The 17,919-nt window shown below is 50.3% G+C and overlaps 1 protein-coding gene across 1 annotated transcript in view; it reads left to right on the top strand.

Moving 5' to 3' along the window:
- CACNA1H (calcium voltage-gated channel subunit alpha1 H) overlaps positions 1 to 17,567 on the top strand; it is a gene marked incomplete at its 3' end in the record, with an annotated part of 220,244 nt that extends 202,677 nt beyond the window's left edge. Inside the window, exons 30-35 of the mRNA XM_084295770.1 lie at positions 5,063 to 5,141; positions 7,164 to 7,285; positions 7,764 to 8,102; positions 12,701 to 12,884; positions 15,894 to 16,075; positions 16,398 to 17,567. Coding sequence (XP_084151896.1) covers positions 5,063 to 5,141; positions 7,164 to 7,285; positions 7,764 to 8,102; positions 12,701 to 12,884; positions 15,894 to 16,075; positions 16,398 to 17,567 — 2,076 coding nt within the window. The remainder of the gene's footprint in view (positions 1 to 5,062; positions 5,142 to 7,163; positions 7,286 to 7,763; positions 8,103 to 12,700; positions 12,885 to 15,893; positions 16,076 to 16,397) is intronic.
- Positions 17,568 to 17,919: the final 352 nt, after the last annotated feature.

Below are 17,919 nucleotides of genomic sequence, written 5' to 3'. Positions count from 1 at the left end.
GAACTCCCCCCACATACAGTCTGTGCCAAGAAAAAAAGTGAAGAACTCCTCGTCCTATTAGTCCCTTGAAGGACAGTCTCTCATCTGCTCCTAGCCAGGAGTTTAGCTCTTCTTGGTGGTGCAGTTCCTGTGCTTATCTCCAGCTCTTGAAGACATATTCTGGCATTGTCTAACAGCAGTTATGGGACACAAACAATAGCCTGCTTTTGCAAAAGATGCTGAAAACCCACAATGACTGCAAAGCTCAGAGAACAAGAATAGAAATGTCTTACCAGTAAGTGTTTCAGGTGCGACTGATTCTAGAAGAGGGGTAGGTGTGTGCTGTGCTGCACACCAGAGAGCTTTGCAGAGCTGTCTGCAAGATGTCAGCAGAGAAGGGAAACAGAAATCACTAAGAAACCACTGTTCTGCTGGCTCTTAGCACTGGTCTCTGTGGGGCTGAAGGGATACACAGAAAGGGGAGCTGGTTCAGGTCAGCTAGTGGCCTTGTGTTTGCACCAACAAGGTGATCTGAGCCTCAAGGGTGTCTGTCTGGCCCTTTTCCCTAGTCCTGGGATTCACACAGATGGCCTCTGTTTTCCAAGCAGACAAACGTGCCCATTTTCTCTTGGGTTTAATGCATAAATTACCCTGTGTTTTCTTGCTTCCAAGATTATTGCTTTGGCTCAAGAGTGCTGGAAGGAAGATGAGGAGGACTCATGTCCTTGGAAAGGATTGGCAGAGGCTTAGTTTTATGAGAAATTGTTCTTGACAGGCATCCCAGGGAGCTGTGTGTGCTTTGCCTGCATGGACAACTGAAATGCCAAGGTGTGGGCCAGCGATGCAGAAATAATTGATGTCAGAGCAGGAAGAGGCACAAGAAGAACTGTAGTGTGCCTCAGCCAGCCATTGCAGGAGCGGGACAGCAGCAGACCTGTATTTCATCAATGCCTCTCCAAGAGCAGGGAGAGCAGAGGACGGCAGGCTCTTGAGGGATTTGGGCAGGATCGCTCAGCTGACAGTGCGACAGAGGAGTGATGGTGCCCAGGTGGCTGGCGTCCTGTTGTACGTGATCAGCACATTAATAACGAGTGCAGTAACTTGCCTCTAGCCCTTGGCATCTCAGCATCCCGAGAGGCTTCCCACAGCGGGTGAGATCCACTGGCCTCGTGTGATGCTCCGATGAGGAGCAGGGGCACGGTGATCCACAAGGGAAACGGCCTTGCTCACAGTGGTGTGATCTAATACAGAGGGAAGCTGAGAAATGGGAGAATCATGCAGATCTCATCCTTTATACATCCCACTGACAGCAGGACCAGCCTGTGCCCGGAGGGAACGTATATCACACCTCCTGTAGCTTGGCATCGGTTTTTTATCACTTGGGAGGCACAACACTTTACATATCAAGCTAACACAACCTGCTGTAGTTTCTCTGTGTTCCTGTGTCTGCAGATACCAGTTTTTTACTGGCATAGGTCCAAGGCTGGGCTCTGATGGGACATGTGGTGGTGCTTCGCTACTGCAGCCGTCCTTAGGGAGAGGCAAAAAGCTAATGGCAGTGAAGTCTGCAATAGCTAAAGCAGAGACAGCCTCCTAGACCATGCAGGAGCAGTGGGAAAAGGGTTTTGCTGGATGTGTGGAGAACAGAGTTGCTTTTCTTACTGCTAAGCAGGGTTACTCCAAGTCTTTTGCAGCAGTGGCTTCTCTGGGGTACTTCAGGGCACCAACAACATCTCCAAGACGTTCTTCATCTCTGCTTCACTCCCTATGGGGCCCAGCCTCCCCCCCAGCACTGGAGCCATGGCAGATGATGGATAGCCCCTGGCTGACAGGGAGAGGGGTTATTTGTAGTTTTCTCTGCCCAGCCAAAGGCACCAGCCCAAGTCAGGGGGAGTTTGATGGATAAACAGAGCATGGGCTGACCTGTTCGGAGCTGCTAGAGCAGAACCACTTTTCAGAGCCTGCCTGGCTGCCAAAGCTGAGGTTGCTGACCAGAGCTGGATCTCTGTCCCCGATGGAGAGTCCAGCACAGGCATCCCAGCCTTTGGATGCTGGGGAAGAGAGCCTGGATGTGCTCCTGCCCCCTCCCGTTCCTCACAGCAACATGATTCACACGCAATCTTTTTCTTGTCTGGTCTCAGTAGATCTCAAAGTGCTTTAGAGGCATTAATTACCTATCCGCAAGGGTATTACAAATGGGTACGTCGAGTTACAGGAGGGGAATGACTCACTCAAGGTCACAGACACACATGCAGTCTGCTTTCTCGGCGGCTCAGCAGCCGCTGGCTGACCTCGCTGCCTCTGCCTCAGCCCATCTCTGGGAGCAAGCCTTGGGTCCTTCTCTGTGCTCATGCTTTGGTGAAGGCCACAGGCTGAAGAGGACCTTCCTTTCCCTTCCCATCCTGAGGGACAAGTACCAGAAAGGCACAGGTTAAGACAGACAAAATATTAAATCTGGCACTGACTTGTGCTGGTTCAGCAGAGCCAGGAGCTGCACAAACAGACCAAATGGTTTTGCTGGGGTGCCTGAGAGGTAAGCCATTTGCTCAGCCTCTTTCTCTTGAGCATCAGGTGTTCTTGTGCTGCGGAGAAGCTCGTGCCCTGTCCAGCTGCAGGAGGCACGAGCTGCCCACACATCCCTGTGGCTGTTACATCTGCAGGGGTGGTCAGGGCAGCAGGGTGTTCCTGGGCACAAGGGAAACAACCTGCTTCTTGGCTTACACCACAGAGCAGCTCCAGATGTCTGGTGCAAGGTGGGATGGAGTTTAATGACAGTACACGTGGTGCCACCAGCCTTTCGCTTGCCTCTGTCTCCCACCTTTCTCTTCCACATGGCCACATTTCCACCTCAGTGTCAGACCTCAGTCACTTCCCAGAAGATCCTGTGCATCAGCCAAGCTTTGAAACTGCCCCTGGGGCTGCTCTCAGCCAAGGGCAGAAGCAACCTCAAGCAGCAGCAAACACCACACTTACAGACACACTGCTAAGCATTTCTAGAGTATGCCGGTGGTTGAGCTGCCTTGAGCAGCCTGTACAGCAGCCCCATGAGTGTAAACTGGTCTTTGAAGGACTAGTTATGAGACATGTTGGTTCAGTAAAGTACGTAGTCACAATCTTAAATACAGAATGTTTTCCAAATGCACACAAGGCAAATTGTTTATGAGCAAATGTTGGCTTAGTTCAGAATTACCAGTTATCAGTACTTATGCGTGCAAGGCAGTCATGCTTTGAATGTGGGGAGGTAGGCAATAGTTTTGACTGATAACCTGGTAATAACTTTGATGTTAGTCTAAATTCCTTGGAATTTCATCAATGCCAAAAGTTTGCAGGCTGATTTATTAAACATTAAAATAGCAGTAAAATATTCAGCTTATAGGCTGCTTTGAAAAAAATCCAAGACCCTCTTCTGCAGTGCTACAACATCAGGCTTTAATTTACGCTCAACCTAGAAAACTTGTTTATCACTTTTAATTTCCTTCCCTTTAATTATTTGCTCATTTGCCTCCCTGGCAGGGTGTGTGTACACTTGTGCCTCTGCCTGTTTTCCCATATTTTCTGATTTGCAGTCATTTTGCAGACTGCCTCCTAATGTCGTACAAACCATCAGTGGTCCAGCAGGCTTGAGCTAAAAAGCGTTATTCCAGAAGGCAGTACATGCAAAGAAATAATCCAGACCAGCCATCCACATCACTGTATTATCTCTATTATTCCCTGGAGTATGGTAATAATGTTAGTGGAATTGCAAAGCTCTATGTGTAGTAGACAGTTTAGACTTTATAGCAATTACAGTCTCCGCTGGATAATTTCACTATTGCCACTTCTTTAATACAAGAAAAATAAAAAATAAAAGTGATAGCTGTGTTAATTTGATAATAACTGATATCGTATTGATAACCACAGTAATGAAATTAAGCAACACGGTCAAAATAGCCATCAGTGCTGTGGCTGTGCTGCCCTAGAGAAGAAAGCTCTCTCTGACTGAAGAGTTCACTAGAAGATACCTTAGAGATCATCCATCCCTTGGCCTCTCTACTTGAATCACCACCTTGATCATTTTTCCTTAGAGATAAAATGAAGCTCATGACACCCCGTCTAATGGGAGAGCAATCACTCTACCTCCATTATGAGTCAATAGACACACGGCACTTAAAAGGGACAGGAAAGGTAAATGGGGGCAGAGTTAGTTGCAGGTAAAATGCAGGTAGTTAGCTGGTCAGGCCACTCTGCCCCTCACATTCTCTGCCTGAATCACTCCTAATCTGCTCTTTGAGATGTTTTAAAGGCTTAGACTCCAGTGCAGATAACTGTAATGCCATTGTTATTAATAACCTTTGTGTTCCCTTTAGCATCATTGCACTTCTATTACCATCCCCTTCAGCCACTTTGCAAATGCATGCGGATACCTAATGGCAGCACACCACGCAGCACTCAGACTGCAAGGTGCCTGACTGGTAGCATGTGGAATGAGGTTTTTCTTTTGAGACACCAAAAGCTAAAATTCAGGTAGTTGTGGAGAAAAAGCTGTAAATGTCTCTGCAAGGCATCTTACTCTAGAGTAAGATGTAAATTTCTTGCACGTATTCCTTTTCCAAAAGCCCTCCAGGCCAGCAAAACCTTAGAAAACCAGGCAGCTCCTCCTGTGGCTTGAGACGTGTCTCATTAATGTCACGGTACTGAAACCCTCTGCCTTCGTGCTCAGAATCAGTCCTGGCAAGCAGAAGGGTGAGGCCTTAAAGCTCAGACCAGAGCACCAGGTCACTTAAACTGCCACATCCTGACATGTGGTGCTGAGTGCCGCTGAGGCTGGCCACGGTACAACTGCATGCAGCGTCCCAGGTAAGTGCAAGCAGGATGGAGAGGCACAGAAACAGCTTTGCTTCTGCTCCTTTCCCCACTCAGGAGGCTTCTCTGGGTCTCTTAAAGCAGACCCGTGGAAGGAGACCAGGGTGTTGGAAGCCAGGGGAGATAACGATTAGCCTCTGGCTACCAGTGTCCCTCTTTTGCTTATATTTAATATGTGATGGAGCAATTTAATTTGTGACCTCAACTTGCCTGACCCTTCTTCTGCTTTCTCCTTGTGTAGGTAGGGAACCTTGGCCTACTTTTTATGCTCCTGTTTTTTATCTATGCTGCCCTGGGAGTGGAATTGTTTGGCAAGCTAGGTGAGTAATGTGCCTGACACGATTTATTTCATCCGGTTGATATTTATTTGATATCTAGCTGTTTCCTTTCTTCTCTCTTATTCTTGGGTCTTACTTAGCTTCACAGCTCGGACTCTGAAGATTAAAGCTTTCTCTTGATCTCAGGGTCGCAGATGACACATAAGGATGTAATACAGAACCTGCCTAATGTGCACACACATTTAGAGGTTTGTCCAACACCACTCTTGGCTGTAGAGGAACTATTTACTGTTTAAATATAATTGTCTAGCATGGTTATGTTCACAAAGATGGAAGTTTGCTACTTAAGACAGCACATGAGCCTGCAGAGCTGGATGGTAGTCAGATTCATGTTGGAGGGATGCCACCATAAACATGTCCCTCCTCAGAGCTTCCACCACACTCTATTAGTTTTCTGCACTTGGCTGACGTTGCTCTTCCAGCTGCCCAAGTCTTGTCTGTCCATTGTTCTTCTCAGCATCACCTTCCTTTTTCTGCATAAATCAGGAAGCATCCCCTGGTTCCTGATTGTCCGGCATCATTTATTCCTCCAGCTCAAGGATGCTGCAGAGCCAGTTGTGCGTGTGTCCACCACTCCAAACATCAGGCAGAGGTAGAGAGAAAACACTACGAACCTGGATGAGCTGAGCAAGGCAGCCACTGCCTTTAAACGTGCTGTTCAGAGGAGACATGCCTGCCCTCTTGCAGCCTCCTCAATGCTTACATCCCTGGTAGCATCAGAAGGGCCCGTCCTCCGCGGTGATTTTATGGCTGTCATTAATCCCCTTTATGAGTCCAGCCCTATGCTCAGATTACAAATGCCTGAAAGCAGAATATTTCTTTCAACCCAAGACAAATTATTTTTAAGTCTCCACAGGTTCTGGAAAAAAAATTAGTTCAGCATCCACCCCAAATGAAATACTGTATGTTTTATATTGCGTGTCTAGATATATGGGCATGTATTTATTCAGCCACAGAGCTGAAAAAATGTCTTATTCACAGAGGCACCTTCTGCTGCTCTGAGTCCTCTTTGTCTTTGTGTTTCCACGCACACACCTTGCTAGTGCCAGCCCCCGGGTAACCACAGCACGTGGTCAGAGACTGGGAAAGCCCTGATTGTGTCTGGGGCAAACAGCAGGCAGTCAGCACACTGCTTCCCACCCGGACTTCAAATGAGAAATACTTTTGCTTCTTTTTTTTTTCCCCAATCACTGCTGGTGCATGTCAGCTGCAAGAACCATCAGTGCTCACTCCTCCAGGACTGGTCTTTTGGGGGATTTTCCTATTTGCTTTTTTCATTTTCCTTCCTTTTTTGCTTCTGAAATAAACGCTCAGTAGTGAAACTCCCTTGCAGGAGCCATTGCTGCCTGTCATCATGAAAATATAATGAACCTGTGGTTTATGGAAAGAGGGATATTTCGTGTGTTCAATTTACATTCATTAGTATATTAACTCTCAGGAAAAAAAATACAAAATTGCTCTACTTTATTGCAGAGAAATATCCCTTGCCGTAGATGTGCCCTTAAAAAAATAATCAAGGCGAGGAATGCAATCAAGAGGATAGCAGACAAAGTGTACCGTAGGGCAGTGTTTGTTGAGACACCCCAGCAAAAGCCTTCTTGCTTCCACCTCCTGTTAGATCACCTTGTGTTGGCTCTGCCTGTTCAGGCTAAGTCAAGAGAATCAGGAAAAAGTTGGTGGACCTCTGGAGGTCCCCAGCCATCCTCTCCTTGAGGCTCCATCTAGCCTCATCTGTCTAGCCAGATCCTGAACACCAAGGATGGAGCTCCCCTGCCTCCCTCCATGTAAAAACACATTGCCTAATGTCAGCCTGGACCTCTTAAGCCACACTGTGTTACCATCCATTTTCTCATCTGCCTGCACCAGGACGAGCGTGGCTGCACAAGACCACCATGGGATCACCACGCAGCCATCCTTCCTGCTGCTGCAAACCATGGGTGCAGCTCTGAAGGAGCACTGCCAAACTTGGCTTTACTGACATGCTTCCACTTCTTTCTCCTGCAGACTGCAGTGAAGAAAATCCGTGTGAAGGTCTGAGCCGGCATGCAACTTTCACCAACTTCGGCATGGCCTTCCTCACCCTCTTCAGGGTGTCAACGGGGGACAACTGGAATGGCATCATGAAGGTGTGTGCAAGTTCCCTCCGGGTTCTTTATTTTCTCTCTAGATATAGTTACAAACTTCAAGCAAACTGAGGCACCTCTTGTGTGGGGAAAAAAAAAAAAGCTTCCTTTTAAAACATAAAAATTAAACTTTTCCATTTAAAAGACAAATATTTTCAAAGAATAATTTGGCCTAAGTCTTGCTCAACCTGAAACTTCATTTTTTTTAAGATTTATTATACTTCAGGCAAATTGTGCCTGTTCTTGTAGCTGGGAGAAGTAACCATGGACTCTGCCCTGTGCCTTTAGGATATAACATGATCCTCCTCTTTGCAGATGCTGTAATTCATGGTGTCTATGTTTCCTTCCATTCATTTAGATTGTACACGCAAGCCATTGTGTCTGGGTTATGTAATTATATGTTTTTCTGGTCGTCTTTGGTTGTTTCTGTATTTGGAGCCCCAGACTTCGTTAATCCCTCACCGCTGGCTCCCTGTTGCAGGATACCCTCCGGGAGTGCACCCGGGAAGACAAGCACTGCCTCAGTTACCTGCCCGTCATCTCTCCTGTCTACTTCGTCACCTTCGTTCTCATCGCACAGTTCGTCCTGGTCAACGTGGTGGTGGCAGTGCTGATGAAGCACCTGGAGGAGAGCAACAAGGAGGCCAAGGAGGATGCTGAGATGGATGCAGAGATCGAGCTGGAGATGTCCAGAGGAGCAACCACCTCGGCCACCACTGGGAGCAGGGGAGGAGGGGTGGCCCCAGATAGCAGGGCACCCTACAGAAGTCAGGAGGCTGTGAAGTCGGAGTCAGCAGTGCAGGCGAAGCACCAAGCCCTGGTAATGGTTCACACGAGGTGTCTGCTATTCCTGTGCTTGGGGTAGGGAGGGGACAATTCCTGCCAGCCACTGCTGTTTGATCCCGAGTGACACCGAGCCAAGCAGGCAGGAGATGAGGTAGAGTGGGAGGAAGGCAGCTTTCCTGCACCCCCCTCCAGCAGAGATGTCACCACCACCTCCACACCTTGAGTCATCTCAGGAGGGTTCCCCGAGGAGGAAGGCCACTAGAAACATTCTCCAGGGCTAACACTGTCCGGATTGTTGTTGTAGGGAAGAGTTGAAGGTCAAAGATCATGAATTTTAAGTTCAGAAGCATAGAGCCACATGTCCCTGTCCTGTTCCCCAGGCAGCACATTGGTCCTTGTCATTTTAGCATAAGCAGCAGCACCAGGGAGCAATCTCCTAAAGCCTTGGGCTCTCTGGCCCTGACAATCCTGACACATACGAAAGGGATGGCACAAATTCCCTTCACACAGACACAGAAATCCTGCTCAGGTTCTTTTTAGCCCCATTTGGGGATTTCCGGAGAAGCCTCAAGCAAATTGTAGCATGCAGCTCAGAAGGGCTTGTCTGTAAACATGCAGCTTTCTGCTGGCTCACACTCTGCTCAGGGCACGGCCCTGGGAATTGTCAAGGTCCCCTGTCAAGAAAGTGGTGCTTCTGGGGCTGATTTTCCAGATACTACCTGCTCTCTGGGTTTTACTAATCCTCTAGAAAATGAGGGCAATCAGAAGTAGGGGGAAATAAAGGAAGGGCATGAGATAATTGTCTCATCCCGTGTCAGCAGAGTATGATTAAGAGTGAAGATGGAGTTCCTTTGTCACTCTGATTGCAAATAAATCTACTGCAAAATCAATGAGAGGGGTTCCGATTAAATTACATTAAATTAGATTTTTGTGAAATCCATCAGACTCTATTAAATCAAGTAAAAAGGAATTTGGTTACATAGCGATGGGGAATTCACTATTTAAATAGAGCTTCTAATAGAGATTTCTGCAGGAAAGTGCACCATAAACACCCAGGTTGCTTTTTTCAGCTGGAGACGAGAGGGCACATCCTTTTACACAGGCTCTGATTGCAAACTGAGCTCTCTCTCCTTGAGTTTTCCTGATCCATAAGTACCTCCTGAGCAGATCAGGAGCCACAGATTCCTCGGGAGGTTGCTCACTTCATGTGCAGAGCCTCTTCTTAGCCCTAGAAGCCTGCCAGCACTGAGGGGCTTAAATACACAGGGCTCCGTGCAACAAATCCTGCCTCTGATGGTGGCACAGGCACCCAGGAAGGTGTTACAGGATGCTCTATATTGCCCTGGTCTGTGTGGAGCACTAAAACCACCTTGCTCTGCTACTGATGCTTTTTATCTCCCTGATTTTAAGGAAGCGCTGAGCTGTGAGAATGTCTCTTTAGCCATCCCAGACACGCTGGAGGGGGCAGAGACTCCCGTGATGGAAATCCCGTCCTCCTGCTCTGTTTCCCACCATGTCCTGACTCCTTCCCACCACCCCCCAGGCCACGAGGCTGAGGTGAATGACGCCGCGCCGTTGCTTCTGCGTTGTGGCATTGTGCTTTAGTGCTGTGCAGCTGGCGGTGGTGTCCGGGTCGTCCTAAGCCTGTCGCTTCACAGCCACAGTCGTTTCCATCCTCTGTCCTCTGTACTGCCTCTGCCTGTGCAGGAGCTGGGCAGGGAATGTGTCCCAGCTGATTTTGCCTGCAGTCTTGTCTGGAACACAAGAGAAATATTCTTTTTTGCCAAAAAGGAGTCTCATATTTAATGTACAATGTGATGTGTAAGCTGTCTGTCTTCGAATCATATATTGAGAGCTGGAGACAGGCAGATTCTTTTCTTGGTTTATGGAGAGAACATGGCCCAGCTTGGTTTTCTTGCTGTTACTGTAAGGCCTTGTTCATGATCTAGTATTGAGAAAACAGAAAGGTGTGCATAGATCAGCACATTTACCTGTTGGGCATTCAGCAAGCACCAGAGCTGTGGATTCAGGAGATGCTCTATGCTCTGCTGCACGTCATCTGCCCTGAAATTCAGTCTCCAATTAGAAGCATGATGGAGCAAGCTGGTGAACAACTTTCCATCTCTTCCTTCACTCATCCTGCCTCCTAGAGACCCCTTCTTCCAGCTGCAGGTGCTGTACCTCTCCACCTTGCTCCTACTGAGACCACACAGAACCAAATGTGCCCGCAGGAGTGACCCTGCCCCAGATCTCAGCTGGCAGGAGCTCTCGGGCCCAAACCTGGAATGTGCCCTCCTAAATCAATGTGCTGCTGGATGGGCTGCAGGCATTTGGCACAAATGAGCCCAGGAGAGGAGGTGCAGTGCCACGAAGCTGTGCATGCTGCACAGGGGAGCACATCCTCTGCCATCAGACAACTTGCAGTGTCCACCCAGAATGAATTTGCTTTAGGCTTGGTTTAATCACCCAAGAAGGGTAATGTCCTGCAGAGTTATTTGCAGGATTGTTTCTTCTCGAGCTCCCTTTGGACCAGAACAAAATCAGAGCTCCAGCAGGTTACCAGTTCCCAGACACGAGAGGAGATAGCTGTGCTCACTCATTAAAGATGTTTAACCAAGCCTCTGAGCTGCATCCCCAAGGCCCTCTGGGGTCATTTTATTGCTGTTGGAGAGCTTTGGTACAGGCAGTGGTCACCACGCACAGCCTTGGCAGTGCTGGTTCAGGTTGGGTTTTCATGGGTTTAGAAGGATTTCACTGATTTCCAAGGCCTGGGGTCTGGTTCCTGAGTGCATTTCCCAGCACAGAGGAGGAGCAGCACGGTGTTGTGTCTCCAAGCCTTCCTAGCTGTCAGGAGCAGCTCGCCAGGTGTGAGCCAGCAAACTTCTTGCACACGTTTCATATTTCAAGTACTTCTTACGGTGGCGTTGAGCCATCTGGAACTTACCCAAGTCCCTCAGTCAATTGGGTCTCAATAGCTGAAACCTTCAAAATCACCGTTGTTTGTGTCAAGAGGGGATTTCTGTCCATTTGTCCCAGCCGGAGCAGACTGATATGAGATCCCTCAGCGACGAACAGGGATTTAATAGAAAAACACCGTGCTCCTTCTGTTAGTGTGCTGAGACAGCGGGGTGAGGCCTTTTTTTCTCCATGTGGCACAGGATTTCAACAACTGCCTGCCCACCTTCTGCTCCAGGTGCCGGGATGCTGGTAGCTCATTAGCTGCAATGGCCAAAGGCCAACTGGCACAGCCGCCTTGCCGCTGCATCAATATAGCAGGAGAGAGGCCTGGGTAGACCCGGAGGGATGCTCGGGATGCCAGCTACCTGTAAATACCCGAGGCTGCTCCCCTCGGCTTCTCAGCCAAGTTCAAGAGGGTAAAAGCGTGGAGTAATTCGTCTCGGGATGCATCTCTGTTGGATCTGAGGAAAGAAATTCATGAGCAAGGAACGTATGGAAAAAACAGTTTCAAACAGATCCTTGGTGACTTCCAAATTATCCAGCAAGGGGTCTCAGGCCCAGCTTTTGCTAGCACAGAGGGAAAACAGGCCAGTGGAGCGAAGCAAAATACATTTAATTTAAGACATGCAGCTGGGAAAATGCTTTCAACCAGTCACTGTGAGGCTGACATTAAAGGCAAAGCAGGGCAATTAGTTGTACCTTAGATAATGTGGTAAATTGTAAGGGGAAGGTGTTGAGGACCAAAACCTTGGGGCCAGGAGCCAGGTTGCAGGTGCAGGGGTCCCGCTGCCCGGTTGGCCTGGTCACAGCACCACCTCTCACCGCTGCTCCATCAGCACCACGGGGACATTGTTGGGGACCCTGAGACCCTGGGATGAATTCACTGTAAGGTGGATGAAGTGAAGAGAGCCCCAGAGAAGCAGTGAGGGCTCCGGTTTAAGGGTTGTGATGGGAGATGCTCTGTCTGGGCACTTCCAACCAGAGACCTGTTTGACAGAGAGGCCATACAAACACAGAAAAATCCCTTTTCTTCCCCAGAACAGGCTCCACACCCAGGCAGTGCCACACCACGATGTCCTCTCCTTCCCTCTACCCCCTGTGGTGGGGCTGCCACCCATCGGCGCCAGCGGTGCCCAACAGGCCCCATGCAGTAAGGGAGAGGCCCAGGGTCTGCAGTGGTCTTAACGTGGGTGTGTGTTTAAACGTCTGCCTCTGTGTGTGTGTGTGTGTTTGGGGGGACAATCCATGAATTTCCAGAAGCTCTTGGTACCCTAAGTCCACGTGGCCAGGGACTGTCTGATTTTGTCCGTCTGTCCCATCACCACCCAGGCTGGGCTGAAAACATCCCTGGGAAAATCAGAACAGTGTGAGAAATGCTGGCTTTCTCCTGTGTTCGGAGGGTGGGCCCCATTTTCCTGGACCTTACTCCTTAGCTGCTGTGTCCAAGAATCAGCTTAGCGGTGGCTCATTGATGCCTCGTTTTACTCGAGCCGCAATTTGAGCTCTTTCTGCGGCTTTGGTGTTCTGTTGCAGTCACCGGGGCTGCTGACTCCCTGTAAGATGCCAAGAGGAACATCTGCCCGGGTTTTAAAACAAAAAAACAGACATGAAGGAGACCACTGTAAATTCACCAAGATGCTGAGTGACCCCTTTCCCTGTCTCCTTGCTTTGCAGGTTGGCACGGCCAGTCTGCGGCCACAGGACTCTCAAAACCTCCTGACGGTGCGCAAGATCTCCGTGTCCCGCATGCACTCCTTGCCCAACGACAGCTACATGTTCCGGCCCGTCATGCCAGCCAAAGCCCCCTTCCCCCTCCACGAGGTGGAGATGGAGACGTATCCCTGCAAATCCCAGCGAGGTACCTACCACTCGTGGAGATTTCCCTTCCTCCTCGCACAGCCAGCCAAAACCGAGCAGAGTAACTCCTGCCTGCACACATGTGGTTAGATGGGGAATACGCAGCCAGCGCCGCGTGTGGGTTGAGCCAGGACTCGCTTTGTTTGGTTTGATACCATCCCACGGGCTGCAGTGTTGTGTTTTCATCACGTCACTGCGTTTTGTCAGGAGCAAGTGGGCGGTTTGGGTGTTTGACTGGGGAGAAGTGGGGCTCCCGAGCAGTGCGAGAGGCACAGAGCACAGGCGGGTAGCCAAGGAAAAGGGTATTAGCTGCACATTTCTTCTGAAATGATCGGCCCTGACATCAGGAATACAAATCAATAAAGTCAACATGAATAAAAGCTGGCGTCGGCGTTGCTTCCTGACAGAGCTCCTGTACAGCTCTTGTTTCAGGCAGTCTTCAGTCTCAGAGCACTATCGTTTTAGCACAGTACATTGAGTTCACAGATGGAGGAGTTTCTTTGGGAGCATAAAGATTAGAAAGCACTCTCCAGTGCCTCTGTAGCCTGGCCTTATAATGAATCTTGTGGAGAGACCCCGCAGCCAGGGAATCACGAGCTACACAGAGCCTTGGAGTATACATTTACCCAACTGCATCCAAATACATTTCCCCTAAAATGCCTTTCTTTCTCCTTTGTTGCGCAAATTGGTTTGAAGGGGAAATCAATAAGAAAGAAAATACCTGCCTCCCTAAAAGCACATGTGCTTCTTGAGTGGCTCCCAAGAACTTACCAGTATGGTTTCCTTTGATGCAACGCTGTTTGAAATGCAAGAACTGCTTGGACAGAGGAGTGGTGGGTTTGCAGACCCTGGTGGGGCTGGCAAGATCTGCTCTGATTTCCTTGGGTGAAGTAACTCTCTATTTGCTTAAGCTGTCTGGATACCCGTTAATGTTCTCTGCTCAGTATTTATTATTATTTCACCTGCAAATTCTTTGCTAAGCAAAGAAAACAGAGGTTGAGTTTCATGGCTGGACTACTGGGGATGATTTTCATCTCTGTAGTGGGTGTAAATCAGGATTTATGCTAGTATAAAACTGCTGTGATGTTGGCAGAGGTGGGTAGAACTGGCCAAGGATTTTTCATCTTTCCCAAATTTCTCTCCAGGAACACTCGAGTAATGGATATGACAGGTGCTTACCTTCTCTCTGAGCTGGTGCATCCATCCAAGGAGCATCACCCAGAGCTGTGCTGCTCCTGAGCTGACCAAACTCCGATTTGTGACAGTCCCACAAGTTACACACACAGATTTGCATTAGCATTTGTGCTGTCATTGACTTTTCGATGTCAGTTAAGGATGTCTGCTCTTCTCCCAACATTTTGGTGTCTACACACTGAAAATGTGAGATGACCAGGTCTTGTATTATTTTGGTGTTAGACGCAGATCCCTGATTTGTTAGAAAAACAAGAGAAAAACATACAAACCCAGGGATATTTGGCTCCCTTCAGGGTTCCTGACCATGCAGTTAAGAGGGTTTTTTGGTTTCCTATAGGACAGCTAGATGGAAAGTTTCCAACAGAAGGAAATTCCAGCTACGGATGGGGAGGAAAGCGTAAGGTTTTGATTTTATGACTGTGTTTGTAAAAGATTTTATGACAACATTTTTCTGCATCATAAAAAACATTTCGTAAAGCCTGGATTATCACAATGAATAGTACAGACTCAGCCTGAAACTCTGCCTGTAGGAGAGCCCAAAAACAAAAGAGGGAGAAGTGGGGCAGGTTGTGGGGTGGGAACCTCACTGCTCTGCCGCTTCCGCGGCTTTCTGGAGAAAAGCTCCAAAAGAAAAATGATTAAACGCTAAGTTTTCTTTCTCCCCAACAACAAATCTCTTTCTGAAATGAAACTGCAAACTGTCTGGATGGCTTTTGTCATAGGTTCAAGTTCCCTGACCTTTGGGCGAGATCTCTTGAAGTGATGGATAGCTGTGTTTTTAACATGGAGCAGCAATGTAGAAACAGACATTGGGTTTCAAGCTAATGAGGACAATAAATCCTGCAGCCAAAAAAAAAAATAAAAAAAAGCAAAAGATCTTTCAAACAACACAGAAATGCAGTAAAGCAGCACCACAGAGGGACTGGGAGCCTTCAGGAAGAGCGCGCTCCCTGCCTGATGCATGAGCTCAGGGACTCTCAAAGCACTTGAAGCTGCCTCTGTGCTGTGGATCAGCCAGAGGCTGCCTCGTGGATAGATATCGGGGGTAGGATTTGCGTTGTAGGAAATGGAAAAACTGCCCTGTGCATGCCAGCAGTGTCTCCTCCTGGCGAAGTGGCTGCACAAGACGAGGCGAGCTCCGGAGGCTCTGAGGCAGTGGCACAGCGCTGCTTTCGCCTTCCCCTGGCAAAGCAGCACAGGGCTGTGAGCCCTGCAGGTGGACTCAGGAAAAAACAGCCCAGCCACCAGATTTCCCCTCAGCCACCTTCTCCAAGTCCTTTTATAAACCCCTCTGAGGCAGTGCTGCTGGGAAAGAGGCAATGGCCGGGCTTCCAATGCAACCCCGGTGCTGCCCTTCACTTGCTGCTGTGTGGGGCTGGTGGCTGCCATCCACCCTGAGCATCACGGCCACTGAGAGAGAAGGTTTCCATTGCCTGGAACAGAAAACAGACGCTGTGAGCATGAAGTTTGTAATGGGTGGTATCCCAGGGAGGGCAGAGCCGCATGCAATGCAAGTGGATTGCAGAGGAGGCTTCTTTCGTCTCCTGATGAGGTGTGGCCAGGTATTTAGGGCAGGAGACAGGACAAGGGGCACCTGGTTTCTAATCCTGGCACTGCCCAAGGCTTGTGGTGAGGTTTGGGATCTCAGCTGGACTCGACAGGCTTTTCCTTTCCTCTCCAGCATTTTCTTTTCCTCTCCAGCATTTTCCTTTCCTCTCCATCATTTACACTGGAGCCTGTGGGCACCAACCCAGCCTCCAAACTTCTCAGCCCCTACCCTGGCCGTGGTGGTGACTGTTCCCTCTCTGTTTCCTAGGGTCCATCACCTCCATCCGCTCCCAGCCCGTGGGAGCATGTTCCTCCTCTCTGAGAGTCCCCACAGAGTCCCTCCAGCTGGCCGCGCGCTCTCCCAACCACGACGGCCGGCACCGCTGGAAGATCCTTCCCCCCCACGTCATTCCTCGATCTCCTACTCTCAACAAGCTGCTGTGCAGGCAGGTAAGAGGCCAAGAGCCTGCAGAGGCAAACTCCCTTGTGGTCGCCTCGGTCCTTCTCTTCTTTTCCAGTCCTCTCTTGGGTTTGTTTTTTTGGAGTTGAGAGCAGAATTCCCCTTTTTAGGACAAAAAGGTCCCAGGTCTGGTTGCAAAACTTGTCTGGAGGCAGTCCCATGGGGGCTGGCACTGCGGGGTGGAGACGGGGCGGTGAGGGAATCATTACACCCACCAACCGTTCTGCCACAGGCCAGCTTTCACCCTAAAAGTGCCACCAGCCTGGCAGATCCCCAGGCTCTCGCTCCCATCTCTCTCTCCTCCCCTTCCAGGAGGCTGTTCGGACGGACTCCATGGACGTGCAGACGCCGGATCCCAAGGACAGCCTGCAAGCGGAGCCGGGAGAGACTCTACCATCAGCGAAGCAGCCCCAGAGCACCTTCACCCCCAGCCCTCTCCACCCCACAGCCTCCTCCCTGCCGGCCACCCCTCCGTGTTCTCCTCCATCCTCCCCACATCGGCACCCCGGCACGCTGGCTCGGAAGCACGGCTGCGGCCAGCGTGGGGTCCCCAGCCGGCCGGGCAGCCCCGCTGACAGCCCCCCCGGCCCCGAGGGCTGCCTCGTGGAGCCCTCCGACCTGGCCGACGAGGAGGTTCGCCACATCAACAGCTCAGCCAAAGACTGGGGGGAGCACTCAGAGGCCGGGAGCCACTCGACTTCGCCGTTCATCTCCCCGGCCCCGTCGCCGGTGCCCCTCAAGAATTGCAGCACAAGCAGCCTCTCCGGGGGAGGCGGCAAGGAGAAGGACTTGAAGAAGTTTTACAGCATCGACACAAAGGGCTTCCTCAACAAGCCCAGCTGGGCAGACGACCAAAGGCGGCACTCCATCGAGATCTGCCCCTCCGTCAGCGACGGAGACTGTAGCTTTGAGGACCCTGCCGAGGAGAAGCAGCGGTCCCCTGCCCACATCCAGCCGGAGTCCGAGTACATCCACGGAGCCCGGAGGAAGAAGAAGATGAGCCCGCCCTGCATTTCTATAGATCCTCCCATGGAGGACGACGGCGGGGCGGCCTCGCGCACCAAACCCTCCGAGAACAGCATGCTGCGCCGAAGGACCCCGTCCTGCGAGTTCCCGGCTTACAGAGAGTCCTTGGAGCTCGCGGAGAGCCAGCCCGGGGGGGAACCGGCCTCCAAAACGGAGCGCCGGGGCCAGCCCCCGTGCCGCGGGGAGCACCTGGCCATCCCCAACTTCTCCTTCGAGCAGTCGGACGGCAGCTCCTTGAGCAGCCTCTCGGATCTCCTGGACAGCGGGCAATCCACGCCGGATTCCCGGCCGGACCCCGCGGCCCCCGAACTGAAAAAAGCGGATCACTTAAAAACTCAGTGGGGCAGCGCTGAGAAAAGCAAAGAGCTCCTCGGCCCCGCCAAGAGCCCCCTCCGCAAGCAGGACTTGGGGCCCGTGACTGTCGCAACAGAAGAAGACATCGACGAGCCAGTATAGCTTTCTGGGAGGGGGGAACGGGGGGGGTCTTAAGGGCTTGACACCAATGTGGGTTTTGAAACCGAAGGGACTGAGCGGCGGCGGGTGCGCGGCCGCTCTTCTCTCGTTTTTTGTTGTTTTTTTTTTTTCTCCTTTCTCGCAGTCACTTGTTCTTAAGCGCTGTGGAGGTTTGCAAAAAAACAAACAAACAAAAAAAAAAACGTAAAAAAAAAATTAAAAAGAAACCAAACAAACGGCTGGACGAAACGGTGACGGGTGTTTCGGGGCGGGGGGAGCGGCTTTGCGAGGGGTTTGGGGGGTTTCTTTTCTAAACGGGAGGTGGAGCTGGCCGGGGGGTGGCTTCGGTCCCCCC

The sequence above is a fragment of the Netta rufina genome, assembly GCF_964035555.1.
Source record: "Netta rufina genome assembly, chromosome: 15".
NCBI lineage: Eukaryota > Metazoa > Chordata > Aves > Anseriformes > Anatidae > Netta > Netta rufina.
The sequence above is the reverse complement of the archived record's forward strand: the minus strand, read 5'-3'. Positions and strand labels throughout refer to the sequence as shown.